This window comes from Myotis nattereri, assembly GCF_964212035.1.
Source record: "Myotis nattereri genome assembly, chromosome: 1".
In the NCBI taxonomy this organism is placed as follows: domain Eukaryota; kingdom Metazoa; phylum Chordata; class Mammalia; order Chiroptera; family Vespertilionidae; genus Myotis; species Myotis nattereri.
The window spans coordinates 88,651,186-88,676,950 of NC_138075.1; the positions used below are offsets into that span (position 1 = coordinate 88,651,186).

The 25,765-nt window shown below is 41.9% G+C and overlaps 1 protein-coding gene and 1 pseudogene across 2 annotated transcripts; both read right to left on the minus strand.

The window, feature by feature from the left end:
• Positions 1-5: 5 nt before the first annotated feature.
• On the minus strand, positions 6-17,912 carry SPTSSA (serine palmitoyltransferase small subunit A; the record flags this gene model as incomplete). The annotated part of the gene is made up of 2 exons (XM_081089976.1): positions 6-1,126; positions 17,810-17,912. 2 exons carry the CDS (start codon positions 17,910-17,912, stop codon positions 1,023-1,025), a joined length of 207 nt encoding a protein of 68 aa, XP_080946102.1. The 3' UTR covers positions 6-1,022.
• LOC308528056 (protein hinderin-like) lies at positions 3,694-4,973 on the minus strand (annotated as a pseudogene). The gene is made up of 2 exons: positions 4,959-4,973; positions 3,694-4,628 (listed from the first exon to the last, which is right to left on the minus strand). The product of its transcript is annotated as a protein hinderin-like (transcript).
• Positions 17,913-25,765: the final 7,853 nt, after the last annotated feature.

Genomic DNA, 25,765 nt, shown 5'->3' on the forward strand with positions numbered 1-25,765 from the left:
AATTTAATGAGTTTACATCAAAAAATTAATCATTTTACGTTTAAGGAATAAAAGTTTTTTTAAAAAAAAGTAATACAAATAGTGAAAGAAAGGATTTTAACCAAGTTTACCTTTCTTTTTGATATAGCTTTTAACAATTCATCTCATCACATTTTATTGCAATGTTCAAATGCACTTACAGCACCCATTACAATCAGAAATTAAACTTAAAGAAGTACTTGTAAGTAATGACTCTCAGAGGAAACTGATTTACTGTCTATTAAAAACTTCATGGTATGTAAGCATTACACAATAATGCTACTTGACCGCCTGTTGTCACAATAATAACCCCCAAGTTTTCTGGAAATGAGTCCACATAAGAATTAATATTTAAAAGATGAAATGTTCCTTATTTTTTACTTTAGCAAGATCTTATTTTTTCATTGTTAAGAAACACTTTAGTAGTTTTAAAGCAGAAGCTGTTATAGAGTCTAGAGAGCTAAAACTGTACTCCTGAGTTCAAACTTACAGATAAGTCTTTTGTAAATAGTTCTCAATAAAATACCCTCCCTCCCCACCCCCTGCCCCAGTTCTTACAAAACTTTGGTCAAGAGTAGAAATATATCCAGGCAGATGTATATGCCATACAATAGCAAGAACAGTAAAGCCCAACTAATGACTTTGGGTTTTAGAAATAGAAGGCAATTTAAAATGTACCCAAAGTTACATTAAGAAAAGCTTTCACAGGGTAATATTGAAAGTCACAAAGGTTAAGAAAATACTGATATCAAATTACAAATAACTACAATGTTAAAATAGACAAAAACTACTATACAAGAGCCTCTTGTAAAATTAAAAATAAAGAACACAACACATGAGTCAGGATTATTTTCCTGTTCTACTCATGAATTTTAGTCTTTATATTCATAAGGTTGGTCACACGGACATCTAGTCGAGTTTCTTCTGACATCTGATGAAGTCTCATTCCAACTTCAGAGGATGGTTCTTCCCTAGGGAACCTCTCGCTTCCGGTCTCCTCTTGGTCATTGTACAATTTCAAAGTAGTGCAATATGGCCATGATGTGCTGAGGCATGAAGACGTATCCTGTGTACAGTGCCATCCCCACGATGGAGACCAGCATGGAATCTGAGTTGTAGTTAAGAAAACTTACTATTTTTCTGAATTTATTCAAAACTAAATCCCAACATTTTTTTTCAACAAATGCTTTATGTGGAAATAGCCATTCAATTGATGTTTTCGAATATATATCAAGTATTTATAAAGAACTAATAACTGTAGCCACTAATGTTTACTAAATTTTTAAAGCTCATTTTATCTTCACCATCACCTTACAAGGTAATTACTATTATTCTCCCTCTTATACTTCAAAGCACCAGGCTGCTTAAAATGAAGCATAGAAACTGACACTGTTTAACCTAAGAAACAGAAATATACAAAAATAAAATTGTATTTAATCACTGTACAAGGTCTACCAACTTGAAAAAGCAGTAAGAATATATGATCCAAGACTTTTAGATTGAGACTGTGGCTAAAAGCATTGGCTTTGGAGCCAAAGCTAAAATCAGTCATACACCAGTGACGTAAATTGACAGCACCTGCTACTATTAAATATTTAGAATTATCACTAAACTTTGCAACATCATCAAGTAAAAGTCATCTTAATAACCTAACCAATATATGTTCTCTACAGTGTTCCTTTTTTCTCATTCCAAAGGAAAGTGAAACTGTATAGATGCAAATCAACAAGGGCACTGACAAAATATTGATGCAGTAAATGAAGAGCTTTTCCCTGCGCAGTCACATGGCCATGCTAAGAGAAATAACAGCTTCTGAACTGGGACCATGTTTTATTCATTCATTCATATTCTCTTTCTCTCCCTCCCCCTCCCCGTTCTGTCTCATACCTTTCAGCTCTACATACTAGTAGTTCTATAATACTTTACATTCTTTTATGAGAAGGTATGGTTTATATAAACAATATGCTTACTACCAACTAATGTTTGTGTAATAGTTTAGATGACAAACCTCTTTCACATATTATCATCTTTCAGAGTTCCTGTGAAATATTGACAGGCTGACAAAACACTGAGTGACTTGTCCAGGGACATACAAGAAGGTGTCTTTAGAGCGGAGACCAAACAAGCTATCTGAATCAAATTCTAAAATCATTTCCTTCATCCAGAAAACATGGGTAAAAAGTCCCCCATAACCACTTTTTTAAGTTTCTGTTTTAGCCTCCCTTAATCCAGTTCTTTCTTAAACTGCCATCTTCTATGTACCACTTAATTTCTTTTTTTTTCTTTTTTTAAGTGCATGCATACCCGCTGCTTCATATCACTCTTCGGTCACCAATGACCTCCTAGCAAATCCAATGGCTATCTGAATTGACTCTATTTTAGTTTTCCCTCTTCAAAACTCTTCCACCATGGTCTGAGATACTCCCTAGGGCTCTCCTCCCATCTCTCTCACCACTTTTCTGTTTCACTGGCTCTTTCCCTGTATGTTCCTTTTGTGAATTTTGTACTTTTCTCTCAAACACCCACTCCTTTCTCCTAGTATAGCAGCCATGCTCTTTGTGTAGGCCAACCCCTGTTCCACTTCCAGGGGTAAGTACCAATTGATCTTAACCAATTAGTAAACCCTTCTCTGTAATAATGCCTGCCCCCAAAACTGATCAACCAGCTCAAAGCTTAGGACTTCTGCCAGGAGTTCGGGAACACAGATTCTCTCATTCATTCCCATTCTCATATTCATTCATTCATATTCTCTCTCTCTCTCTCTCTCCCTCTCTCTCTCTCTCTCTCTCTCTCTCTCTCTCTCTCTCTCTCTCTCTCTCTCTGCCTAGAATATGCAATTTGCTGATAGACTCCTGGAATTACTGGTATCACTCTGCCTCCATGAGGAAAGCAAAACTCAGAAGAAAGCTGATTCATGAAGGTGGTGGAACAAAAATAATCACAGAAAAATGGAGCCAGAACCCTAATCAAACCACCCTGGAGCCTACCCTACCACTGGATTTTCTGACATAGAAGTCAATAAATTCCCTTCATTCTTAACCAGTTTGAGTTAGATTTTCTTTGTTACTTACAGCTGGAAGTATTCTAAATGATAATAATGGAGTTCCCAATAATCTGTCTCGGGTCCTATATGTACACTCTTATAACTTAAACAGTGGCCTTCATGTTGTTGACCTGACCCCAACTTCCACACCACAGACAAATACTTCCTACAACTTACTGAACATTTCTACCTATGACATTCCACAAGGTACTCTGAATTCAACAAAGCCAAAACTGAACTTATTTTCTCCAAAACTACCTCTTCCTATGAGTCCTATTTTTTCAACTACTTGAAAATAGTTGATGTAATTATTTGAGATTACTATTTGATATAACTATTGATTAACTACTTGCCTAGTCATCCAATCTACAAACTACTTTCTTTTTGTTAGGATGATTTCTATATTCAATGCATAACAGAATCCTAGTGAGTCAGGGACCTGTGAAAGGAGAGACATAATTACTTGCAATTAAAAATTTTAAATCCTAGGTCAGCATATTAAAAAACCTACAAAGTTCTGATGGAAGCTTTGTATCAAGTGCTTTGGGATCAAATGAAAAAGATATCTTCAGAATCTGATTCTCCTATAGACCACGGGGATCCTGTCTGCCCCCATCTTCTTCCAGGTTGATTTAGAGAACTGAGTCACAAGCACTGTAATTCCAGGCTCCAGTTTCTCCGCAGGGATGAGGCTGAGGTCTAGAAGTGGACTTTGGGCTCAGAGACTGAACCAAATCCAGCAGAGCTATCTCACACCAGGAGTCGTCGTGTTGGAATGATGATGTGATTGAGCTTACAAGCTCCTTTTGGCTTTCTGTTGTCATAGAAGATGTCAACACATCTTGTCTAACTCCTGTCATCGGCCCTCTTTGGGGTCGAGATATGTATATGTCTTTTGGCATGTCCACAGGGCATCATCTTCCAGAGGTGAGTGAAACCCACCTGTCTTCTTCTCCCTTCTAGGCTCTCCACTTGTTAGCGGACTCTGGTGCTTTCTGATGGATGATGATGTTCCAATCACATGGTGACCTCAGCAAACTTGGTCCAGAGTCACTCCCATTCATATCCAAGTTGAGCTCTCAGGGCTTAGTAAGCTCTTTCTTTCATCAGCAATCAGTTCTTTCGGCTTAAACACAGCTTGAGTTCTTAACCAATTGTAGCCTAGGCTCGACTGATGAAGCTGCTGCTGTTTTAGGAGAAGCTTTGTCTCCAGCAGATGCTGAAGGCGCTCCTTTTTAATTTCCAGCTCCATTTTTTGAAGCATAAATTGCTGCCTTCTGTCTTCTGATAGTTGCTTTTTTAAATCAGTTTCACTGGGCTGCAGTACTTCTTGGCCATGCATCAGAGATGCCCAGGAATGCCCACAATAATGGCATGATTCCAGGTGTGTCTTGGAATACTGAGGGGTCATGTCTGCAGAGTGGCTAATGTGAACATGATCTGCATGATCTGGATTTTCAGAAAGTTTACCAGCACAACACAGTCTACTAGTAGACCAGCAGTCACCAACCGGTGGTCCGCAGACCACTGGTGGTCCATGAGGTCCGAAAGGTCGGCGACCATTGGTCTAGAAGACAGTGTAGGCTTAAGGTGCTGGCATTCCTTCCTCCTCAGTGCCTCTGAAGGTACTTTCTTTGTAGGGACTGCATCTGCTAGTCTTTTCCTTGGGGATCCATAATCACATGTTCTGGTTTCTGACGGCACCCTGTCTAGATCCTCTTTGGGATTTTTATGGGCTGATGGTTTCAAAGAATTATTCCTGAACTCCACAAGGGATTCGGTTTGCAGACTTAGGCCTTTGCTTGGTTTGGTAGTAGGTTTGTGGTTTGGCTACACTCAGGTGGGAACCATCCAGTTCCATGCATTAAGATGGGAGAGTGCTCTTCCTATTGAATACCTGTTGTTCCTGCATTCTAGCAGCATCAAGTACTGAGAGAATGATGAGTTTCTCTTTCTATTCTGATAGAGGCTTAGAAGTTCTTGGCATTCTCTATACTGTAGCTGAGCCTTGTCTGGAGTCCCTGCCTCTTCAGGGGACCAAACCTTCATGAGACAGAAAGGATGATCCCAAGGGCAGAGCCATGAGTCCAGTAGGGTAAAGCCTCAAAGCAAAGAGGGTATTTCCAGGCACTGAAACCTAACAGAGCTTGTCAGGTTGGATTTCAAAATTGCCTGGAACTGGTAACTCCATTTTCCCTTCAATTTCCTCCCTTCTTGAATGAGAATTTCCAGAGCTTTTATCCAATGCCTGTCCCACCACTGCCTTTTGGGAACAGGTAACTTGTTTCTTGAGTTTCACAAGTTCACAGAGCTACAAACTTATTTGATCCCTTCTCTCCACATTCAAATTATCTGACTTCTCAGTTCCTTCCAACCCCTACAAGGAACTTTATAGTTTAAGCCCCCCATCCTAATTAATGAGAAATGGCTGAGGTATTTACCATTCCTTACTTAGTCATGTAAAAGCTCCCATTTTAGGCCTCTGCACACTTTCCATGCCACTCTTTACTACAGTGATCCTTTTAAAATGCATTAGGCCCTAACTGGTTTGGCTCAGTGGATAGAGCGTCGGCCTGCAGACTGAAGGGTCCCAGGTTCGATTCCGGTCAAGGGCATGGTTGTGGACACATCCCCAGTGAGGGGTGTGCAGGAGGCAGTTGATTGATGTTTCTCTCTCATCAATGTTTCTAACTCCCTATCTCTCTCCCTTCCTCTCTGTAAAAAATCAATAAAATATATTTTTTAAATACATTTACTAGTAATATGCATTACGTGCCAGGCTAGGGTGGCTCAGTGGTTGAGCATCAACCCATGAACCAAGAGGTCACTGGTTTGATTCCTGGTCAGGGTGCATGCCCAGGTTGCGGGCTCAATCCCCAGTACAAGGCATCTGGTCAGTGATGTTTCCATCTCTTTATCCCTCTCCCTTCCTCTCTCTCTCTAAAAATCAATAAAAACATATATTTTTAAATATTAAAAAAAAAATGCATTAGGCTTCCCAATTGCCCAGAAGATAGCACTTGGAATTCTAAGCCAAGCATCCAAGGACTTTCCAATCTAGTCCAAACTACCTATCTTAGGTTGAAGTCCATAGAAGCAGACAGGAATTAAGAGACTGGGACAGGAATTCTTGTATAAGTTACTCTTCAGGGAGTTTTATCAGAAGAGGAGTGAGTAGAGCAGAACAGAGTAGCTCCCAAGGGTGTTCTAGAGCAGCGGTTGCCAACCTTTTGGACCTCACAGACCACCAGCGGCCTGCGGACCATTGGCTGGCAACCGCTGCTTTAGAGCATGAATTGTACCACAAAGTTGGTGATGCTTTGAGGCAAGGGGTCTGACCTTTTGTATCCCTTTATCTGTCCATCACTGGCTGCAGGATGTGGGAAGGAAAATCCACCTGAGCAAGACAGCTGCCCTGGCTGAGGGCAATAGTCTGGAGAAGGAAGCAGCTAAATGGCATTGGCAGTCAACACTCAAAGGGGCTCAGGGATCAAGGTGGGGACCAAGAGCAGCACTACACTACTTTCCACTGTTCCACCCAACACTCAAACTCATGCCAACAAACACCATCCTACTCGCAGCCATATTACATGAGCCTTAGGAAACAGCATTCTTTACTTTCATACTGCTCTGCCTTTTAATATGGTTTAATGATAATATACGAATGATAGTAGTAGCAGCCGCTCTCATTTGTAAAAGTCTAGTATGTGCCCAGCAGTTAGACACTTCAGCATGCTCAAGTAACATTCTCAACATCAGAGCAAACAATGGAGCCAGTTCCGAACCAAGTCAGCTGATCACCAAAAATCTGTGTACTTAACTAACCGCTATACTATAATACAGCGATTTTCAACCTTTTTCATCTCATGGCACACATAACTTAATTACTAAAGTTCTGCAGCACACCAAAAAATATATGTTTTGCCAATCTGACAAAAAATAGGTATAATTTTTATGCATTCACATTGGGAAGCCAGCTGTTATGTTAGCTATTGTCATTTTGTTATTCGACAATCTATAGGAAAGAGATATACTACCCCTAACTAAATACTCGGGTATTGCATGTTTTAGAAATTCTTACAGCACATCGGTTGAAAATCGCTGCTATACCTTCCTACATACGAAGAGTCCTGTTCCTCCTAGTAAAACCTGATCCTTCTTAGAGCTCAGTTGGTTACCTCCTCTTACACAAGGCCTTCCCTAGCACTCGCATTTTTCTCATTCTTGCCCTAACCTCCTGGCAGAATTAAGTACTCCCTACTGTTCATACAAAACTGCTCGTATCACCTGAAATGACCTATTTATAGATACATTTATCTCATCCAGACTATCAACTCCTTGAACAGAGGAACAATGTTAGTTTTATATCTCCCAACATAACACATACTCAATAAATATTTGATGAATAAAGGGATGGTTTGAGAAACATTATTTGACTCTAGAGTCTCTGTGGTGCTTCCTACATATTCCACATATTATGTGACTGACAAACTTTATAGTGACTACAAAGGAGAAAAGCAAAATCCATTTCTAGGCAATACTATATTTTCAAATTGCTTTTTGGTTTTTTACAGCTTTTATGTAAGTCGTATAAAAGTATACACCGAGCACATGAAAAGATACAGTAATAATCTTCAGGTCATTGGCTCAAATTCAATTCAAATAAGAAGTGATTACCGGAAACAGCTATTTGATTGATTATATCATGTACTCTTTATGGCACTGTAATTCTCCAATTTAGTATGGAGAATATATCAGTTAAGGAACATGCAATTAACAGAGATTACTCCCATATAAGACAAGAATCTGAAAATTAAGCTCAATTTTGTGAACACCAAATTATCTAACTTTTAAATTTTTATGTGCATATAAAATCATGATGTTTTCCTAAGTGAAACAAGAACTTATCAAAATCTAAAGATTTTTTTTGCCTGATTAAAAGATACTAGAGATTGTGACTTTATATAGCATTGTTGTGATGCATACATGAGGAATAAAAGTAATAAGAAATAAATGGTAACTGTATATGCTAAATTCAGGATAGTGGTTACTTGATGGAGTGAAAGGGGGAGAAGGGAGAAGCAACTGAAAAGGGGCATTAAGGGGACTTCAAAAGTACTAGTAATGCTTTTCTCACAGAGCTGGTAGTACATGCACATTCACTATATTATATTTTGTGGGGGCTTCATATGTCTAAATAGTAATTTTTTTTTTAATAAATAAGAACTGTAAAGGAAAATAGAACCACAAATGGTATTAGACTAAAATCTGTTTTGTGTGAAAGAACTTCCTCTTTTATAAAACCGGGGTTAGGCATCACCGGATCTAATTTGTTACTAGGAAATAAAAGAGTCTTAGCTCCCAGAAATAAAATAAACAATTCTCAATTCAGACCAAGTTAAACAGAAAATTATCAAAAGTCACCTGGACCTAGATGCAAATGCCAATTTATAAGTGGCTCAAAAAAATATAAAACTTAACCTTACCTTTTACCCAGAACCACTTACTAAATTTAACTTTTATCCTGTGTCCCCCCAAAAATGTTTCTATATTCTGACCCCATCTCTCCTAATTATTTCCAGAATCACAATAATTAAATAAGCTTCCAAAAGTGAGTTTTCTATGCAATTTCAAAATTGTTCTCTAAAATTATCTTAAAGCTCTCTAAAATAAGAGTATTTTAAACTGATTTACTAGTAACTATACAGTGACATACACTCTAAGTCAGTGGTTCTCAACCTTCCTAATGCCGCAACCCTTTAATACAGTTCCTCATGTTGTGCTGACCCCCAACCATAAAATTATTTTCATTGCTACTTCATAACTGCAATTTTGCTACTGTTATGAATCGTAATGTAAATATCTGACATGCAGGATGTATTTTCATTGTTACAAATTGAACATAATTAAAGCATAGTGATTAATCACAAAAACAATATGTAATTATGTATGTGTTTTCCGATGGTCTTAGGCGACCCCTGTGAAAGGGTCGTTCGACCCCCAAAGGGGTCACGACCCACAGATTGAGAACCGCTGCTCTAAGTGAACAAGTAGACAACAGAACCATGAGGAACGTCTATTAGCCTTAAAAAGAATGCAGAAAGAAGGCACCTTTTATGAGCAGCTTTCTACAAAAGCAATTTAAGCCATGTAGCACAAATAGTTTCATTACACTGAGAAGAATATTCCCAGAGATTATGCTTGGCACCATTTAAAATGGCAGTTTTATTGACATGTTTAGGCACTGGTTCTATGGTGACATTTGCAAAGTTAGGGAAGATGTGTTGTTCACCTCCTAAGAAGTATTCTCACAAAGAGAGCCAGACACACAATTTAAAGTGTACCAGCTATCTGGTACTTGAATGGACTTCTCAATCCATCGAATTCTTTAACACGCCTCTCAATGTTTAAAGTATCCTTGACACACACATACAAGAAACGGATGCTGGAACCACCACGGCACTAGGCTTGAGTTGTGACTCTGCCAGTCCTGCCTGTGCCAAACTCTCCATCGCCAGTCTCCTTGTCTATAAAATGGAGTTGATGTGAGAATTTGGAATCTATTCTGCAACAAAAGGCAATACAATGCTTATTAAAACTATTATTTGAGGGGGTGGACATTTAACATCATGACTCAAACCAATGATTGAGAACTGCCCAAAGTAGCCCTTCTACTAATTTATTATTAATTTGTAGTACAAGCCTGTGACATCACAACCTCTCTGGACCCCAGCTTCTCCATGAAATGAGGCTGCGGCCTTCACTAACATTTTAGGATCCCACTTGCTTGGAGAGGGCATTTAGACACCACCTCTCAATCATCTTTCACAAATTTTGTCTCACCACAGAAAATAGAAAAATAATCAATGTTATCTAACACACATATATTGGAAAGTGATGCACAAAATGATAGAGTAATCTTTCTATTTGTCAAGTTCTTGTTTTTCATATAAGGATCAGTAGCTGTACACAAATTAATCAGATCTATATTCTAGAGGGGGCTACATGATTCAAGAAATATACAATAAAGTTAGAGAAATCTAGATTAAAACAAAAGACCTCAACAACTAAAAATCAGACTTTTCTGTTTTGTGTGTTTATAACTGTCTCTGTCAATGAATTTTAAGTTCCTGAGAGGAAAAGCACCTCAGCTCAGCCATCCCTTGCTTCTTCCTGTGGTGCACTGCTAGGTAAAGCAGGCGCTGCGTAAAACACTCAAGAACTGAGCAGATAAGGTGCCAGGATATGTGCAGGTGCTGAAGATAAATTTGTTCAAGAGCAGAATGAATAATCAGAGGTTATTTATGACCTGGACATAACATAAATATTTATTTTATGGGTTCAATGGATTTAAAAGCAAATGGAAACCATTTATCTGCACGTTGTTTGCTGTTTCTTTAACAGGTCTCCCCGACTAATCAGGAGCTGATAAGTTTCCAGATAGGAAAATATAAAGATTTTTTGCCCATACAAGGGTCTTCCCCAACCCTTTCATGCAACAACAAAAAAGCCCAATAACAAAGGCAACAACATAAAAAAAAAAGCCCAATAACAAAAAGAGGAAATGTTTTAAAAATAACTACAGTAATCAAAAGCAAGACCACAGTAACTAACATTTCCTGTCCCAAACAGTAACTCTGCCTTATCATTGCCTATTTGAGTCACAAGACTTTGGAGAAATCAAAAGTAGTTTCTCAATGGGAAAAGGCCAGGGACCTTTGTTCCAGTGGGTATGATTTATCTCTTCACTAATCTAAATAACTTCAAACCTTTAAGTCTCTGATTGCACTAGTCACATCAAAAAGCATAGCTAGCCCTGGCCGGTGTGGCTCAGTTGGTTGAGCATCCTCCCATACACCGAGAGGTCGTTGATTCTATTCCGGTCTGGGCAATCCCGGATTGTGGGTTCAATCCCCAGGGCAGGAGGCAGCTGATTGATGTTTCTCTTTCTCTCTCTCTCCCTTCCTCTCTGTAAAAAATCAATAAAATATATTTTAAAAACAGCAATTCCATCCCATCCAAATATTTCTTAGCCCCATGACCTACTTTTCTTTTTTCTGTAATGCACACCACCTAACATACTACATCACTCACTCGCTATAAAAGTTCCACAAGGACAGAGGTCTTTGTCTCGTTTTCTTACTGATGTATCACAACATCGGGCACAAGGCATTCAGAGAAGAAGTGTGCTGAATTAATAAATGGCCCCAACCTGCTTTTTCCATTTTACTTCCGACCTATCCTGCCTTAAGGAATCCTGCCCCAGCCTGTCAGCCTGATGTACTCCCCATCCAGCCCACCTCTGTACCCCAGTCCACACCTCTTCCAAGCTGCGGAACTCAACACTCCAGCTCCTCCCTGGAAGTGCTCCGCGCTCCAGTCCACCAGGCCTTCCTGCCCTGCACCCACCCACCACACCTACTGCCCGGCTCCCTGCGCTAAATTCACACGGGGCGTCATTCTGAGAGCAGGTGTGACTTTTAACTGTTCCTGAAACGTGGCTCTAATTCCCTTGAAGGAAGAAATGAAGTCCATCTTCTTGGAAACTTACTAAAAATCTCAGTACATTAAAAATGAGAAAAAACAGTTCCTAGGGTTTGGGGTTTTGGTGTGTTTTTGTTTTTTGTTTTTTTTCATTCAAAATGGAAAGAGCTTTAAGTTTCATGGAGAAAATAAATGTATATTCTGATATCTTACTTTCCTGTTTTATTAAACATTAAAATGTCTGTGAGGGCCCTAATCCGTTTGGCTCAGTGGATGGAGCGTCGGCCTGTGGACTGAAGGGTCCCAGGTTTGATTCCGGTCAAGGGCATGTACCTTGGCTGCGGGCACATCCCCAGTGGGGGGTGTGCAGGACACAGCTGATCGATGTTTCTCTCTCATCGATGCTTCTAACTCTCTATCCCTCTCTCTTCCTCTCTGTAAAAAGCCAATAAAATATATTTTGGAAAAAAATAAAAATAAAATGTCTGTGAAGCAATTGTTACTGGACTTGAGTGACTCTACTCAAAACCTGAGGCACTTTATCGCCCGAACTCTCACCCCAGCACCCAGGAGGCCCTGCAGGACCTGACCTCGCCTCCTGCTACTCACACGCCCTTCACTCTGCCAGCCACAGTGGCCCCTCAGCATCCCTGAAACATGCCAGACATGCTGGTGCCTTGAGTTCGTACTTCCGTTCCTTCTGCCTGCAATACTCATTGCCCGGAATTCGTGCTCTGCTTAAATTTTTCTAAATAACCCCTTCCTGACCACTGTAGCTAAAGCAGAACTATCCCTCTTCCTTGCTTCCTAGCCTCTTCTCTGCTTTCTTTTTCTCCATAACAGCTTTAACAATCTAATCATCGGTATTTTTACTTATTTATCTAGTGGCCTTAGAATAAATATTTTTACCTATTTTACTCACAGTAATAGTCCCACTATCTAGAATAGTATCTTGCAATTAGAAGGTGCATAATACGTTTGGAACACAGAATTCAACAAACGTATACCTTTCACAAGTGAATAGACAGAGCAATGCAAATTTTTTTTTTAACATCTCCAAAAAAAAATCAAGGAAGTTCTCCCAATCATAGCATTTTCTACTTCTTTAAACTTGAATTCTCCCCAAGAACTGAATTCCGTTCATTAGAAATAGCCAAGCTTCAAAGTTACTCTAAAAGTGGTTTAAAATCAGGTCTCTTTTATCATTCCCAAATACTTATGCAATTGCTTTGAAATGACACATCAATATATAAACAAATGTGTCTCAAGCATTATTTGTGTGCCCAGCACTGTGGTTTAAAAATTCTGTCCTTGAAGAAACAAGGCCTGTTTTTCAGGGAGAATCTAATTCCTAACATAACCCCAAAACTGCCCATATTTTGCTTAAAATAAATGGAAGTGTTAAATGCCATCTATAATAATAAAAGCATAATATGCTAATTAGACCAGACAGCCAAATGACCTTCTGGACATCATTCTGGACATCCTTCCGGACAAAGCCGCGGTGGCGGGGGACAAGGCAGAGACGGTTAGGGGTGATCAGGCAGGCAGGTGAGCAGTTAGGGGTGATCAGGCAGGCAGGCAGAGTGGTTAGGGGTGATCACGCAGGCAGGTGAGCAGTTTGGGGCGATCAGCCAGGCAGGCGAGCAGTAGGGGCATTAGGCAAACAGGCGAGTGGTTAGGAGCCAGCAGTCCTGGATTGCGAAAGGGATATCCAACTGCCAGGATCGGGCCTAAACTGGCAGTGGGACATCCCCCGAGGGGTCCTGGATTGCAAGAGGGTGCAGGCCAGGCTGGGGGACACCTCCCCCCATCCCATGCACAAATTTCATTCACCAGGCCTCTAATGAAAACATAAGAAGCTGCCGTGAACCAGTTTGGCTCAGTGGATAGAGTGTCAGCCTGCGGACTGAGGGGTCCCGGGTTCGAGTCCAGTTAAGGGCACATCCCCAGTAGGGAGTGTGCAGGAGGCGGCTGATCGATGTTTCTCTCATCGATGTTTCTAACTCTCTATCCCTCTCCCTTCCACTCTGTAAAAAAATCAATAAAATACATTAAAAAATATATATATACATATATATATATATATATATATATATATATATATATATGAAGCTGTAGAGAGATAACAAATATAACCCAGTGATTACAGACTAAAACCTCATTTTTTTTTATTAAAAAAACAAGGCTAAAATGACTTTGACTTGTGCTTCAAATTTTTTAACAAGGTATTTGTATTTTTTCCACCTGCCCTCAACAGCATGGTTACAATATTATTCAATGAGGCACTACAGGGAGTGTCTCACTGGTTACAAAACCTGTCCTGGTTACAAAACCTGGTCTTTTCCTTTGCACTACTGGCTGCCAGTAGGGAAAGCTTTTGAAACAGGGCAAAAACTTCCCCTCTGAGATAGATTCATTGCAATACCACTTAGCACTTACATGATTCATTTTATAGTTACCTTGCTTTATGCAAGTGTCAGGTTGCATTTTTTTGTAAGATAGAAACCAAGTCTGCACATAAAGTAAATATTGGTTGACAAAACAAAAGCTAATTATCACTTCAAATGTGGTATCAGAAGACAAGGTAAAATGTAAGATGCAGGTCCTGGCACAGAAGGATTTACAAAACAAATTTATAAATATTATTGTTTCAAAAACTATTTACAATGTGTCTGACTTGACAGATACATTTCCTTAAAATATTTTATTTTTTAATTACAATTTTCTTACTTAGAAAACTTCAAAAACCATCATATTCAACTGAGATTGACCTTTCAATTTACAACAGGTATTAATTCGCGTCTAGCTATTTGATTTGGGAAGAAATAGAGAAAAGCAAATTCACATGTTCAAGGATGCCCCTAAAAAGTATGCAGAAATAGTTATAGCTATGTTTTCCCTAAAATAAGGACAACTTCAAATTATTAAATGAGTTAGAGCAGAGTAATGTAAGCTAATTCATTTACCTTCTTCTAGAGCAGTGGTCGGCAAACTCATTAGTCAACAGAGCCAAATATCAACAGTACAACGATTGAAATTTCTTTTGAGAGCCAAATTTTTTAAACTTAAGCTATATAGGTAGGTACATTGTTATTAACTTAATTAGGGTGCTCCTACGGCTTTGGAAGAGCCACACTCAAGGGGCCAAAGAGCCGCATGTGGCTCGCAAGCTGCAGTTTGCCGACCACGGTTCTAGAGCAGTGGTTCTCAACCTTGGCTGCACATTAGAATCACCTGGAAATCTTTTTAAAATCCTGATTTCTGGGCCTCATCCTCCGGAAATTCTGTTTCTTTGTTATGGGGTGAGGCCACAACATTAGTAACAAAGAAACAGAATTTCCGGAGGATGAGGCCCAGAAATCAGGATTTTAAAAAGATTCCCAGGTGATTCTAATGTACAGCCAAGGTTGAGAACCACTGGTCTAGAGTCTTCCTCTGTCCAAGACGCAGACAGAGGCCATTTTTCAGATAGCCAGACAAATTTATCTTACACTAAATCAGCGGTTCTCAACCTGTGGGTCGCGAACCCTTTGGCGGCCGAACGACCCTTTCACAGGGGTCGCCTAAGACCATCCTGCACATCAGATATTTACATTACGATTCATAACAGTAGCAACATTACAGTTATGAAGTAGCAACGAAAATAATTTTATGGTTGGGTCACAACATGAGGAACTGTCTTTAAAGGGCCAGAAGGTTGAGAACCACTGCACTAAATCTTGGGTAAGATTTATGTTTCGCCCTGACCGGTTTGGCTCAGCGGATAGGTTTTTTTTTTTTAATCTTAGGTTTAAAATCATAGGATTCTACAATACCTGATGCTAGTTGGTTGTAGTTCTTAGCAGTACTTTAAAAATTGAAATCTCTTGGTCACTTAATCCAATGAGAAGTCAAAAGCTTCAAAGGCAAAAATCTAAAGAGGCACTACACTTCATTTCATGATTTATTTCTCCATCCTAAAGAAAGCCGTCACCTAGGTGTTTATGGGACACTATTACTACTGCAACATGATACAGAAAAACCAGAACACCATTGATGCTGTAGCATTTATCCACATGCCAACACAAGCTCTTAAGTGTAAAATCTATACAGAAGCCCCCCAATATCCAGGGGATACATTCCAAGACCCCCAGTGGATCCCTGAATCCGCAGCTAGTACCAAACCCTACATATATTGTTTTTTCCTGTACATACATAACTATGATAAAGTTCAATTTATAAGTTAGACACAGTGAGAAATAAATGACAATTAATATAATACAGAATTATAACAATGTCCTATAATGGGTTATATAAATATCTCTCTCTCTCTCTCTCTCTCTCTCTCTCTCTCTCATAACCAAAATGGCTACATGGCTACTAAGTAGCAGGTAGTATACACACTACACATACACTAGACAAAGGTATGAATTCACATCTCAGGCTGGGCAAAGCAAGATTTCATCACAGCGTGCAATTTAAAACTTATGAATTCTTTATTTCTGAAATTTTCAACTTAGCATTTTTAAGCCATGGTCCAGTAGACTCTGTAGTGGGCTCTACATTCAGCTTCTGAGTTAAAGAGTTTCAGTTTAGTACAACATTGTTTAAATTCACTTTTAAATGAGTTTGTGTTCAGAAGTATGTGTTTCCATATTTTAGAAACACCTCATGAGCTCTAACCTATAGATTCAGGGTGAGACTAAACTGCAGCTACAAATAAATGGTTCAGTAAGTCAGAGAATACTATACTTTCAGACATTAGATCCAAAATATGCATTCTGGTTCTGAAATTCCAGGTTTGGAAATGCCAACAGCAATCTACATATATAAAAGCCCAGTGACCAGAATGACAGAACAACCAGAACGGGTCGCTATGACGCGCAGTGCAGCAGCCGACCAGCCCAATCCAGGCCCCGACTGGCCCCCCAACTGCCCGCAGCACCTCCCCCCCCCCGCTGGCCAACCTACTACTGCCCCTCCTGCTCGCCGGCCAGCCCCCCCAATAGGCCTTGATCATAGGCCAGGCTGAGGGATCCCAGCCATGCACGAATTCATGCACCGGGCCTCTAGTAAAAAATAAATTTCCTTGTAAGTAGCTAAGTTTCCTCAAAAGTGTTGAAACAAAGACTCAGCTTTCAGTACAATCTTATGTTAGTTCATACAAATAAACACACTTATTAAGGCTTGGAATGAAATTACCTCAGTCACTTCACTGGAATGCAACTATGCATTTGCAAAGTTGTTCTGAAGCTGCTCCAACTAAAGCACATGGAGAAGGAAAGACCTTGTACCAAGTAAGCATATTGTGTAAAATCCTTGTTTCATATTGGCACCCAAGTTTTAAAATGTTACATCTCATGGTTATTTCTTCTGCAAGAATAGTATCAAGGGAAATGAACATAGACAAATGTCATGGACTTTAGGGAGCCTATCTTCAGAAGCTTAAATTACTAATTGAGGTTGTTAGGAAAGTAAGATGAGTTAAGATTCAGGCAAAGTGCTTAGCACAATTGCTTGGCTCATAGTAAACATTCAATAATTACTAACAAATATGCATTAGCATTCTACTAAAGCAGTCTACAACTAACAGCAAATTCCTTTTCAGGCCCTACTTCTACGGACTGTGCAAATAGCAAATTAAAGCATAAAACACACTTTTTAAACTACCCATCTTGAAGACCAAAAAGGCACAATAACGAACTGCTTTCAAAAATCTGTATTGGGCTGCCATGAGCACAAATTCACAACCTGACTAAAAGGCTGGAAAAGTAGTTAGCGTCCTAATTAGGATCAGTGCCAGTTGAATCAGGGACAGTTAAAGGTCAAAGGCGTCCAAGCCCGGAGCGATTTTCTCCACTTACACGGTCCCTGCCTCCCACAGGAACACGGGACTGACCCAAAGGCAGGCGCGGCCTTAGTGCGGGCGAGGACAGGCCAGGTTAGCCATCGCCCTAGGGGATTTCTTCCAGCGATAAAGACGCTTCTACCTCGGATCTCAGGAGTTCTCGCTCTCCCACCCCCGCCCCAACCGGGAGTGCCGCCCTCGGCCCCGGACCTCCGCCCCGCGCGCCCGCAGTGAAGAGACCAGTCCTTGCGCGCGCCCCGGACCACCTCTGCGCGCCCCGGACCACCTCTCCGCCCCCCGGACCACCTCTCCGCGCTCCGGACCACCTCTCCGCCCTCCGCTCCCCCCACCTCCAGACCCTGGGCCTGGGAGGGTACCGCCCGGGCCCCCGCGCTCCCGCCCCGGCCCCCGCACCCGCGGCCCGGGCAGGATACTGAACACAGTCCGCTCCCAGGGCTCCAGCATGTAGAGCGCCGTCACCAGCAGGTACTGGTAGTAGAACCAGGACATCTGCTTCCAGGCCCGCGCCAACGCCATCCCCGCGGTGTGACTTCTGCGTTGCAATCCCACGTCAGTCTGTCCCGCAGGCCTCGGGTTCGTGTCCTAAAGCCCGGGCCTGGAGGCCCGCCCGCTCACCATCCCGCGCCCATTGGCCTGCGCCGCCCGCGCGTCACCCGTGGGCACGCCCAGCCCCGCTCGCTCCCGGGGAGCCGACCGCGAGCCCCGCCTGGCCAGCGATCATTGGCCAGGCGGCCAGGGGCAGCCCTGCGTCGTGCCGCCCCTCCCCACTTCCCCTTCCCGGGCCGCGCCCTCGCTAGCCCGAGGACTGTCCCCGCGAGAGCGCACTTGCGCCCTGCCCCGCCCCGCAATCGGCGAGCAGTTGGTAGGCGGGGCGTGAGTGCAGGTTGGGGTCCACCCAGACCTGCCCAAAAAAACGCTCTCTAGACCTAGAAAGTATTTGTGGAATATCGGCGATGCCTCAGGCATCCTACTGGGAGGGGAATTACAGGGTGAACTGGAACGCATTAGGCAGGTTCCTATGGCAGGTACTAATGACACAAATGCAAGTAAAGTGGGATTGCAGAGGGAGAGAAATAGGTGCTCCTTGAGGGTGGGGAGGCGAATGTCACCTAGTCAAGAAGGTCAGGAAACGCATCTGAAGTGATGCACACTTTGCCTCCTTCCTCTCCTGCGCCCACCTCAGCGCGCGCGCTCATGCGCGAATACATGAAAACATACCCACATACACCAACATATCAATGCAGTCCCTAACCTAAAGACAAAATAAATTATCATAAATATGTCTATGTGCCCACCTCTCCTAGTGGCTATAGGTATCATGTAGGTCAGGTCTGGAGAAGAATGCTGGTCTGGCGGGTTCTGCAGATGACAGGCTGCCTATCTGTCTGTGGGCTGATCATGCCTGGAGATGCATTTTCGAGTGTTCAGATTTTCCCACTGGCAAATAGGCCAGCAACATTGCACTCAACTTCAGGAATGAGATGCATGGTTAGCATGTGAAATGACATGACTAAATGGCCTGCTGTTTAAATGTTAAAAGGTTCTAGGTTAGATAGCCTAAACTTTAAATCTATCATGGTTGATAATGTTTTATTTGTTCATTTAAAAATATCAAGCACTGTACATTGCTAAATAATGGGTTTAGCCCTAGCCAGTCTGGCTCAGTGTATAGAGCCTTGGCCTGAGGATCTAAGGGTCCTGAGTTCGATTCCAGTCAAGGGCACGTACCTCGGTTGCAGGCTCCTCCCTGGTCCGGGCCCTTGTTAGGGCCTGTGCAGGAGGCAACCAATCGATGTGTTTCTCTCACATCGATATTTCTCTCTGTCTTCCCCTCTCTCTTCCACTCTTTCTAAAAGATCAATGGAAAAATATCCTTGGATGAGGATTAAAAAAAAACACAAAACTGGTTGGAAAGCCAGATAGACTAAGATCTGCCTTCATAAAGTACTCAGTCTACTAGGAAAGAGAGGCAAGTTATCTAATTACAGTGAGATGTGGTAAAGGGTGTTTTTATGTTATATGCAGGATGCCACAATAGTCCAGAGAAAATCAGATTGGGATTGCAAAAGGTTTCTGGAAAATGGTGCTTAAACTGAATATTGAAGGAAAAGTAGGAATGACAGAATGAATGGGATTGGGGAGGAGAGGGGGAGACAGATATTTCAAGTCCTGCGCATGAAGGCCTGATGTATTTAAAGGACTGGAAGAACTTCCTCATTTATGGCTGAAGCAAAAAGAATGTGCAGCAGTAGCAAGAAATGGGGCTGGATAGTAAACAGGGACCATATCCTGAAGGACCTAGTGTGAGGAGCTAAAGAATTTTTAACTTGATGTCCAATAGTTAAAAGAGCCAACGGCTTAATAAGATTTGCTTTTTGGACAAGACTCGAGGTAGGCAGTAGCCTGGAGGCTTTGAGGAAAAGAGGGTCCCATAGGAGACATTGCAGAGGTAGAACCTGTAAATGGGACATGTATAATCCACACTCACTAGGTCCTTCTTACCTTTAAGAGATCCAGCTACACTTGGCCCTCCCACACCTGAATCTTACTGTGTTGGGCTTCTCTCTACCCCTGTTCCTCATTGAGCTATCTCTGTTCAAATCTATTCAGACACAGGCAAGCTCTGTTCCTTTATTTTTATTTTTTTAATATGGAACGCTTCACGAATTTATGTGTCATCCTTGCGCAGGGGCCATGCTAATATTCTCTGTATCGTTTCAACTTTAATATATGTGCTGCCAAAGCGAGCACAAGCTCTGTTCCTTTAGATTCAAGAACTCCAAGTACCTCAGCACTTGGTGTTACTCAGTCAACTTTACCCAAGATTGGAAGCATCACCCATAACTACCCTGCCCTCACTGTGTGCCCATTCCTAGCACACAGTCCTCCCTACTGTACACAGCAGCCCTACCGAGCCAATCTGCATCCCTCAGCTGCCCTGGGATTCTAGTGAACAAAACCCATCTTGCTAGAGTTGACAACTGACTAGAAATGGGGCAAAGAGGCTGAGATCTTGAATGGTGAAAATATTCACAAAGAATCCAGGGGAAGAAGTTTGGCTGAAAAGATACGAATTCTGTCAGGACAAGGCTGAGTCTGAGGTACGTTGTAGGGAGCGGCTATAGGGTTAAGCCTCCTACTGACCTGTGGCAGGGCCACAAACAAGTCCCAGCTTGGAGGGCAGAGCTCTCCTAGTATAATTAAGCTTGACCTTATAGTCCTCCCTTGCTCCTTCCTAGGTAGCTAATGGGCTGTGGGAGGTGCAGCAAGTGCTGCCAAAACAAGGTGAAACTCACAAGAACATTGTAAACATGTTGACCACTATCTTGTTTTGCTTTGTGGGCTCTGACTATAAAATAAAGACTCAGCTTGCAGACTGTGGTGCTGTCTCTCTATTAGAGAAGCAGCGTCCCACCAAGTCCCAGCTGCATTCTCTTGTCTGTCTTCTTTAATCCTTCACCGCCCCTCCTCAAGCTCACCAAACCTGTCCGTGCTGGATGCGGCACAGTGCCTGAGGGACATTTAAGTGGAGGTGTCTAGGAGACAGTTGGGCATATAATATGGATCTAGAATTTAGAAGAGAAGTATAAGGAGGAGCTAAAGACATGTGAATGTTCAGTAAGCCACTGGTAATTGAAGTCCTGATTGCTGATGAGGCCACCCAGGGAAAGCATGCAGCGTGAGAAGGACAGAGTGCAGATAAACCCAGGACTCTGACATTTAGGGAATGAGAAGCTAAAGGGAGCCATTGAAGGGCACTCAGAAGGAGCTGAGATTTGATAGCAAAGAGGAGGGATGTACAGGAGAAGCCAAGGGAGGAAGAAACAGCTAGCAGATCAGATGGCTCAGGGAGGACAAGCAAGAGGAAAGGAAGTGCCAGTTTGTCTGATCCACGTGGGGCTCAAGTGATGACTCACCCACTGTGGAGTGAGAAGAAACCTGATTTGAGAAGGAGTGGGAACTAAGGAAGAAGAGAGCTAATCAGACTTACTTATGCAGGAAGCTTGCCTTTGAAGGAAAAGAGAGAGATAGGATGATAGCAAGGGTTTTTGTTTGGTTTCCAGATGAGAAAGATTTGAGCAAGTTTATGGGTTTAGGGTAAAGATATATGGGTGAAGAAGGTAGGATGGGGAAGCAGATCTAAGGCCTTAATCTAACACCCCACCAAGATATGCAAAGTCTGAATTCTACCTCTACTCCCTATTGAAACCATTTACTAAGATTTTCCAGCTTCCACAGAGCTTAATCACTCCTCTCCTTAGCCTCTCTGCAGCATTTGACACTGCTGAACATTTCCAGCTTCTAAAAATTCTTGGTCTCCACCACTCCGTACTATCTAACCTTCTCTTGCAGCTCTCACCGCTCCCTTGAAAAACCCTATGTTCTCCCCCATCTCTAAAGACTTGCTCGCCCCTCTATTTCTCCACCCATGCCTGCTCCCTTCCCTCAGTTGTCTCATCCCTTCCTTTGAATCCCAAATGTCACTCAAGTGTTTATTCTAACTGCTGGCAGAATATATCTAAACATAGATAAAATAATAATAAAGGTTATTATTATCATAATTGTCTAGTCCTTCCCACTTTTCAAATTTCAAAGTGCTTTCTGTCTATTATCTCATTTCCTCAGAAAGAGGTAGTACAACTTTACTTAATAACTATGGACACAAGTTCAGAGACATATTTGGCTCCAAACTAATCTTGCATCCAAAACTCATTTTTCTTATCTCTGTTAATGGCAAACAGTACCTTGACCTCCAAGCCATCAACCTTGTACCAAGGGAAGAGCAGGTAAATGGAAGGCAGTCAGGCCTTATGGATGTCATTGCAAAAAAAAAAAAATGCTTTGGATCATTTCTATCCTATGAACTATCATGATTCAAGCTTTGCCTTCTGTTTCATTTTTCTGTATTTGGCATCTAGTATATTTACATAAACCATGAAAAGAATATTAATAGTTGTCTTATACATGTTTAGTAAGCATAAGCAGTTGTACTATATAAAAACTCCAAAGAACAGGTATAACTATTATGGCTAATATCATTAGCAAATAGGTTAAAACAATCAAATAAAGTGGATTCTAGCCCTAGCCATCTTGGCTCAGTGGATAGAGCATCAGCCTGTGGACTGAAGGGTCTCGGGTTTGATTCGGTCAAGGGCATATGCCTGGGTTGCAGGCTCGATCCCCAGTAGGGGGCGTGCAGGAGGCAGCTAATCAATGATTCTCTCTCATCATTGATGTTTCAATCTCCCTCTCCCTTCCTCTCTGAAATCAATAAAAATATTTTTAAAAAATGGATTCTAAGTTCAGTATCAATCTATAGGTATTCAGGCCTTGTCAGTGTGTTGGGGTAGCTGTCTGCCTCCAGTTTCAGTGGCTTCTTATCCTCAAGGAGTCTTTGATGTCCATAGACAGGGGTAGATGTGCATTCAGGGGTAAGTACCTGATAAATCCTTTCTAGTGAGGTTGGAAAATGTCTTTTATTTGATGTTCTTTCCAGTAAACAAAATCTGACCAGGTGGCAGTCAATTATCTTTAAAATCTTTGTCTCCTGGGAGTTGCTATGAAAGGAAGCAGTTACCAACCTGGCATTTTCTTAAAGTCACTCTATCAAACCTTGGCAACAGTGTAAGATGTCCCCTTTCAATACTGTCAGCTAAGTTCCTTCATCTAATTTACATCCAGTTTAAATGCACTATGATCCATGAAGTAATGAAAAAAAAATGGGGTGCCAGAAAACAGGCACAACATTTATTTGAAACCTCATTCTAAATTTGCATTTGACTCAAAAATATATATATATCTGCATTTGCTTCAATAGATAAGTATTTTCCCCAAATGAATCCAATGTTCCAGGAAGATGGGAATTGCACATGTGTTGGTTTCAAGTATCCCCGGCACACACTGAGATTCAAGTTTGAAAACTGGCCACAGCCTCTCCCTCCTCACCTTCAGCTCAGACTTGATTATCAAAGTCTCAGCAATCCCAGGACTGCGGGATCCACAGGCTTCAGTCAAGCACCTACACATCCTCCCCAGCACAGGGCTGTTGTCACCACTCTTCTTTCTGCTCAGAAAGCACAAGGAACCCTCTTTCCCTCTGCATTTGGTACAGATTCCTGTGTCGTGCTTTCTAGAATCTCCACAATTGGACTGTTTCCCCTCTGGTTACTGTCGTCTCCACACCTGCTAGTGGCCCCACACACTCACAAATGGCCTCTCCATTCATAAAAACTACATGCTTGCTTCCACCTTTATGCCTGGAATTTTTCCCCACTTGCCTCTAAACGTCCAAATCATATTCTTCCAGACCAGCTTAAGTTTCCCTTCTCAAATTTAATAATTCCCTCTCTCCCAAAGATAATGACAGCCTGTCTGTGCCAACAATTTGGCTCGTTGCTTGATTTTTTTCCTCCCATTTTTGGTTACACCTTAACTCTGGTCCCTAAGCCCCCTTATAAACTGTCCCATTCACACATCGAGATATAGCATATGTTTGATTAGTTTGGTTGAGTTATAGAGGATTCCAATGGTCCCTTTCCTTCTTCCATTTCCCCAACTCCATGCCAAGTCTCTATCCTGTCTATGAGCTCATCCCTCCAGGTCTGCTAGAGGCAGTAACCCTGGCCCTGAGCCCCAGCCCCATCCTGCTTCTATGGCCGTCCTCCCTGATGCCCACTGCTGCTGCTGATCTTCATGGAGGGCTCTGGGTTCCAACCTTCCTAGGCAGACGGAAGGCTGGTTACTGCATTCCTGAATCCTCCACAACTCCACCAAACGAATCAAACGTATGCTGTATCTAGGTGGGTGCGTGATGAACATGCAGGTGACTCAAGGTGAGCATGCAGGGCCGCCATGGAAAAGTGCACGGTTTACTGGAGAAAACAGTCTGGAAGGGGCAGAATTTTTCCTGCCTGGGATGTGAGGGTGTCGGGAAGGCAAAAGAGGTGACCTTTGACCTGGCCTCAAAGTTGTGTATGATTCCCAGCTTGAAGTTGGAAAGCGGGGGACAGGGGCCATGCAGACACAGTCCAGACAGAAGAAACTGCCTGAACCAGAGACACTGCGGACATGAAAGTCCCAGCCTCTTAGAACAGCAAGCACATTAGTTCAGTTAACAACTGAGTTGTCACGAAATTTTTCTAATTATGAAATATTTTCCCAGTTCCAGATTTAAACAAAGAGAAAGAAAGAAAGAAAGAAAGAAAGAAAGAAAGAAAGAAAGAAAGAAAGAAAGAAAGAAAGAAAGAAAGAAAGAAAGATTTTTCAAGATTAAGATAGAGCTTGGGCACGTATGTTCTCTTGCAAATCTTTACTGGAGGTAAACCTTTTCCTCTGAAAGTTGACCCTTTCCTGGAAATATCCCAAAGGCAATTAGAGGAGAATTTAGTGATTCATGTAGGTTACCAAACTGGTTCATGCTCCATGGAATGAGTAAAAAAGTAATGAATTTGATCTTCTTGGCCCATAAAGGGACTCAGAAGGCAATTTTAAAAGTTAGTGACCAAGCTAGAAATATAGAAGTTATCCTAGTCCACCCCCTCAGCCCCTACCATCACCTTAAAGTACTGACCGAGCTCTATAATCATGTCCCTAGTCATTGGATGACTCCATTGTCCTAGCCACCTCCCTCCTTCCCTAACTTAGGTTAACCATTGATTCTCGCCTGGGTGAATTAAAGGTGCAGTATGACTAACACGTTTGTTGGTTAGGGAGAGGGTGGGGAAAGCCAGGTTGTCATTTTCTATTCTGATGGAAAATGTTCAATTGCTATGTGGGCTACCTTTCGCCATGTACATGTACGGTTCGTATATTGGATAGTTCTATCACGTTGAGAGTTCTAAAAGCTTTCCTACTCCCTCTAGAAACTGGGGGTGCATATTCTCCCAGACACCCCCTGATGTCCCCCCACAGGTTGTGCAGATGAGCAGCATCAGCCTCGTACCTCATCTTTCTGTCTTGTCCCCAAACCCAATCCTTTCTCACTACTGCCAAAGTGAACTTCAGAAGAACCTTTCAATGATTTTTTGGTCCCCTCAGCATTATAGGCAACGTTCTTTTTCTCTCTCTCTTTTTTTTTCTTTATTGATTAAGGTATGACATATGTGTCCTTATCCCCCCCATTGCCCCCTACACCCCCCCCCCAGCTCATGCCCTCACACCCCTAGTGTCTGTGTCCATTGGTTATACTTACTGGTATATGCACACATACAAGTCCTTTGGTTGATCTCTCCCCCTTCGCCCCAACCTCCCCTGCTTTCCCTCTGAGGTTTGACGGTCTGATCAATGCTTCTCTGTCTCTGGATCTATTTTTGTTCATCAGTTTATGTTGTTCATTATATTCCACAAATTCATGTGATATTTATCCCTCT